We start from the raw sequence: 5156 nt of genomic DNA, 5'->3' as shown, positions 1-5156 counted from the left end.
AGTACATCATCTTGGTGATAGGGTCCGTCGACTTCTCGTACAAGGACAAGTTATCCTGGAGTTGCTTCATCATCTGCACCTCCAGTGTTTGAGTTAACGCCGCGGTCGGTGTTGAAGGGTGCGGTGTCGCCGCGCTCGCCCGAGAGACTTGGGAAGCGGATCTAGCTTCCCGGATGGCGGATTGTTGGCCCTGCGGGCGCTGGCGCCTCGACATTGTCGAGGGGGGCTCATCCCTCACATCGTCATTCAGGTCGAATGCACGTGAGTCGGTACCACTGCTGTACGTGCCGTCGGCCCCGATTTTTGTCCGCTTCCCAGTATGACCGGTCTCATCGTTGCAGATCGCCTTGAATTGAGGGGAGTCTCGGAGAAGCATGTATTCATTCCAGTAGGTGAACTTGGGCCAGCTTTCAGTATTAAACAACTGATACGATAACGCCCGTACGTCGCCTTCGCTGCGGCCGCTTTCGGCATTCTGGAGCTGTCTCTCGTAAATGTTCCTGAACCTCTTCACAGCGCTACTGATCCGGCCGAACTTCTTCCGGATCTAGCCTTCATCACGTCCGGCACTGCCTTCTGGTTTGAAGCCGTTGTACACCGTCAGGACGCGCCTCCAGAAGCAAATGTCGGTCTGATCCGTGCCGATGACCGGATTCGTCGTGACCGCCTCCCAAGCCCGCGCAACAGCGAGGGATTCGTCGTCGTAGTACTTCTCGCCACGCCGATCACCACCGCCTCGGCCACCGCCGGTGGCCGGCTCTCTGTCTCCACCTCGCCCGCCGCCGGTGGGCCCATGCTCTCTACCGCCTCGCCCCCCACCGCCTCGCCTTCCGCCGCCGCCTCGCCTCCCAATCCCACCGCCGCCACCTCGCCCCCCACCACCGCCGGTTCGGCGACCCCCGGTGGGGGCCTCCATCTCCACACTACCGGATGTCGGGGTCTCAGGTGTACCCATCAACTGTTCCCATGTGAATCTATCAGATTCAGACAGAGGAGACGGGGAGTATTGGAATTGGGAGGATTGGAATTGGGAGGATGGGTTGTTGATCGCGTCCATATTCGGTCGGTAGTCCCCGAACCCCGATGGTTGGCGAACCAAGTTCCTCTGCTGGGATGGCTGGACCCGGAATTGGGGCGAGTGCGGACTCCACGTCTGATTGGGAAAGTTGCCGTATCCCGAGTCTCCATATCCCGGGGAATTACCATCTCCACCTTGCATTTTTTGTAGTGTTTGAGAGTGTAAAATGAAGGGATTTGAAGTGTAGAATGAAGTGAAAAAATGGAAATGAGAGTGTATATTTATAAAAAAATTTCGAAAAAAAAAAAAAATATATATATATATATATATATATATATATATTCCGCGGCCCAGCCGCGATTCGCGGCGCTTGCAATGGGAGGGCCGCGGCTCACACGGCTCAGCCGCGTGATGGCCGCGGCCGTGGCTCAGCCACGCTTCTCGCCTCTCCGCCCCGCCTCTCGGCCTTTGCAATGGGGGGCCGCGCGCCGAGCCGCAGGCCGCGGCTCCCCCATTGTGGACACCCTTAGGCCAACTCAATATGGCCGATAGGTCAACTATGACCCCCACGCAACTTCAAACGCACGAGACCATGATATTGGGTCTCCAAAAACAATTGGGGTTAGTGCCGCTGGACGAGTAGTCTTCCTCGGGTAATATTAGCCAATAATTATTTAATTTTTAATTTTTAGGAGTTTAATTATGTAATTTTTAATTTTTAGTATTTTAATTATGTAATTTTTAATTTTTAAGATTTTAATTATGTCTTTTTTATTTTATTTGTAATTTGTAATATTTATTGTGTTTTTTAATGAATTTTAATATTATGAAAATGTTTTTGTTTAATTGAATTTTAAATTGAATTGTGTTCGTCCTTGCGGAAGAGCACAGTTGTGGATGTTGTGCTCTTGCGAGAGAGTAGGCATGAATAGTGGCGTCGGGCCCACAACCGTGCTCGCTGGTAAGAACACGGTTGTGGATGCTCTTAGACTCCTAATGTGGGACACAATGAAATGAAAAACTAGAACTCCTAAAGTGAGACAAAGAGAATAATTTATTCATCTCAATTTAATTAAAATAAAAAAATTATTATAATTCTAAAATTATAAAGTGGTAAATTACATAATCTATGTTGTAATCATTCCTCGGTTGACCAAAGTTTGCTTCAATGTGTCCAACTAACATGGGTGGCGGAATTGTGAGACAACTCCCGACGACGTCATATAGACATTCGCGTAATGATGGCGCCACACGTTGGTGTGAGATTGGTTGCAGTGATGGAGCTTGAAGGGTTGAAAGTTTCTTCATCAAATCAATTAATTGCATTTTGTCCTTCGTCTTTAATATTCACATGGTACATTACGCATACAAAATGTCGTCAGACACTTCTCCAAACCACATTTGCCTCGGCAAATATGTGTATCTTTTAATCATGTAAAAGTTTAATGATGAATTAAAAAGTAGGAGTACACAAACTTGTAGTAAAAACTTTGTCTAGATATTTTATAAGGATAATTAAGCAATTTATACAAAATATTTTACTGGAGTGTTAGTTTATGTTAACAAATTGAAGTTTGCATTTACTGGAGTATTAGTTTATGTTAACAAATTGAAGTTTGCATAAATGATACGGAAAAGTTAATTCGCGTTTAAATTTTAATATGTTTACTTATATGTGTTTAGATGCTAACAACTCTTTTTCTACGTGAAATACGAAAAGTTTGATCACTATTGTATAGTATGCATGATACAAAAAGTTTCATTATTATTCGTATTGATATAAAATATTTTATGATTGTTCTATATTTTATACCCCATTTAAGTAAATAGTCGGCTATTTCTAAGAGCATCCACAATAGCGCCTAGCGCACCGCCTAGTCGAGCGCCGGCGCTAGGCAGTGCGCTAGGCGATCTATTGCAACCGCCCAGCCATTTCCGGAATTAAAAACCGCCTAGCGCTCGGCGGTTCCGTGGCGCTAGGCGGTGCGCTGGGCTATCCGCTCGGCGCTATTGCAGCGCTCCGGATCGCCGAGCGCATCGCCCAGCGGATTTTTTAATTTTTTTTTATTTAATGTTTTTTTTGTGAAACTCATTCTTGGTTGTTTCTCTTTTATAGAGACATCCGTGAATGTTTTATGTTCCACTTTCGATGTGGGACAAACTCATTCTTGGTTGTTTCTCTTTTATAGAGACATCCTTGAATGTTTTATGTTCCACTTTCGATGTGGGACAAACTCATTCTTGGTTGTTTCTCTTTTATAGAGACATCCTTGAATGTTTTCTGTTCCACTTTCGATGTGGGACAAACTCATTCTTGGTTGTTTCTCTTTTATAGAGACATCCTTGAATGTTTTATGTTCCACTTTCGATGTGGGACAAACTCATTCTTGGTTGTTTCTCTTTTATAGAGACATCCTTGAATGTTTTATGTTCCACTTTCGATGTGGGACAAACTCATTCTTGGTTGTTTCTCTTTTATAGAGACATCCTTGTGTGATTCCGTATATTGTGTGATTGTTAATTATTTCATTTTGTATATATTTGTTAATAGTGATGTGGATAGTATTATTAATGTTTCCCGTATATGTCTCGTAAATTAAATTCCGTATATTGTGTGATTGTTAATTATTTCATTTTGTATATATTTGTTAATAGTGATGTGGATAGTATTATTAATGTTTCTCGTATATGTCTCGTAAATTAAATTCCGTATATTGTGTGATTGTTAATTATTTCATTTTTATATAATTGTTATTAGTGATGTGGCTATTGATGTGGCTGGGCTATTTATGATGTGGCTAGGCTATGGCTGGGCTATTTATGATGTGGCAGGAGGATTTTTAGTGCTGATGATGTGGCAGTGGCTAGGCTATGGCTGGGCTATTGCTGGGCTATTCCTATTGTGGATGGCCTAAGCATAAAATGACTGGATGCAGACATGCCCAAGGTTTTCGGTTCCGGTTCAAGATTTTACGAATCGAAGCCGTCACCGAACCGCCGGTTAACCATCGGTTTCACGGTTCCAGCGAGGTATTCGAGGCGTCAGCCGTTGGCAGCCAAGGAGCAGCTTTTTCAAACGGTTTTTGACCGGAACCAACGGTTAACCGTGAAAACCGGCGGTTTCCCAGTTCCGGTGCGGAACACAAGGCTGACACGTTGCATCGCCGATTGAATGTTTCATGCAGGTAAGCAAGGTAAGAGAAACTACGTGGGCTTTGATTCCTCAATAAAATTGTGGATACATAGGCAACTCAACTTAAATTTGAAAAGTTTAACTTTGAAAGTTTAAGTTGATCTCAAGCCCTTTTCAATTTTTTCCTTTTCCCCCCCATTTCATGTTTTTTATTTATGTTCCGACGACACTTGTAAATTATATCACATTGTTGTATATGTATTGTAAATTGTAATGTATCGTTGTCCGTTACAACTCAAATTCAATAAAATTGATATGATTTTCACCTTATTCGTCTTATTTCAATTTAAATTATCCATTGGCTTGTTCCAATTTATTGTATAAGTCCAAAATTCCAAATTACATAGCAAAAAAAAAGAAAAACCGTCAAAACCGTCAAACCGAACCGGAACCGCGAGGAACCGTCCGAAAACCGGCGGTTCGGAACTGGAACCGTGAAATAGCCTCACAGTTCGGTTCCGGTTCCACATTTCTTGACACCAGAACCGTCGGTTTACGAACCGTGGGCATGTCTAACTGGATGTATTAAACTCAAACACAAATGACATCTTCTGTCCCTTCTCCATCTCCAAAAATTAGTCATTTTTTCATTTTGGTCATTCCTCAAACATTAATCTCATTTTCTTTTTATGGAAAATTTTTGCAATTTTTTTGTTCTGTCTTCTACTTTACTTGGTTATTCTCTCTCTCTTTCTCATATTTTACTAATTGCGTATTAAAATTTGTGTCATCTATAAATGATACTCCCTCTGTCCCAAGATAAGCGAGACACTTCTTTTTCGCACTCGTTTTCGAAAAATAATAAAATAGTTGAAGTAGAAAAAAGTAAAGTCAGAGAGATAATAATACAAAGAAGATGTGACTCAAACGAGTGAAAACTATTTACGAGTTTGATTCCAAAATGAATAAAAAAAAACGTTTCGCTTATCTTGGGACGAAGGGAGA

The 5156-nt window shown here is 42.5% G+C and overlaps 1 protein-coding gene across 1 annotated transcript; it reads right to left on the bottom strand.

Annotated features, from left to right (window-relative positions):
* Positions 1-547: 547 nt before the first annotated feature.
* LOC121749251 (protein no-on-transient A-like) lies at positions 548-1219 on the bottom strand. Its single transcript, XM_042143839.1, has one exon. The coding sequence runs from the start codon at positions 1217-1219 to the stop codon at positions 548-550; it is 672 nt and encodes a 223-aa protein (XP_041999773.1).
* Positions 1220-5156: the final 3937 nt, after the last annotated feature.

This window comes from Salvia splendens, chromosome 9 (assembly GCF_004379255.2).
Source record: "Salvia splendens isolate huo1 chromosome 9, SspV2, whole genome shotgun sequence".
Lineage (NCBI taxonomy): Eukaryota > Viridiplantae > Streptophyta > Magnoliopsida > Lamiales > Lamiaceae > Salvia > Salvia splendens.
This window is presented reverse-complemented; position numbering and strand designations above follow the sequence as displayed.

What these genes read in the sequence shown, in the direction of transcription:
- LOC121749251 (XM_042143839.1), bottom strand. Translation starts at nt 1,219, where the DNA reads ATGCAAGGTGGAGATGGTAATTCCCCGGGATATGGAGACTCGGGATAC.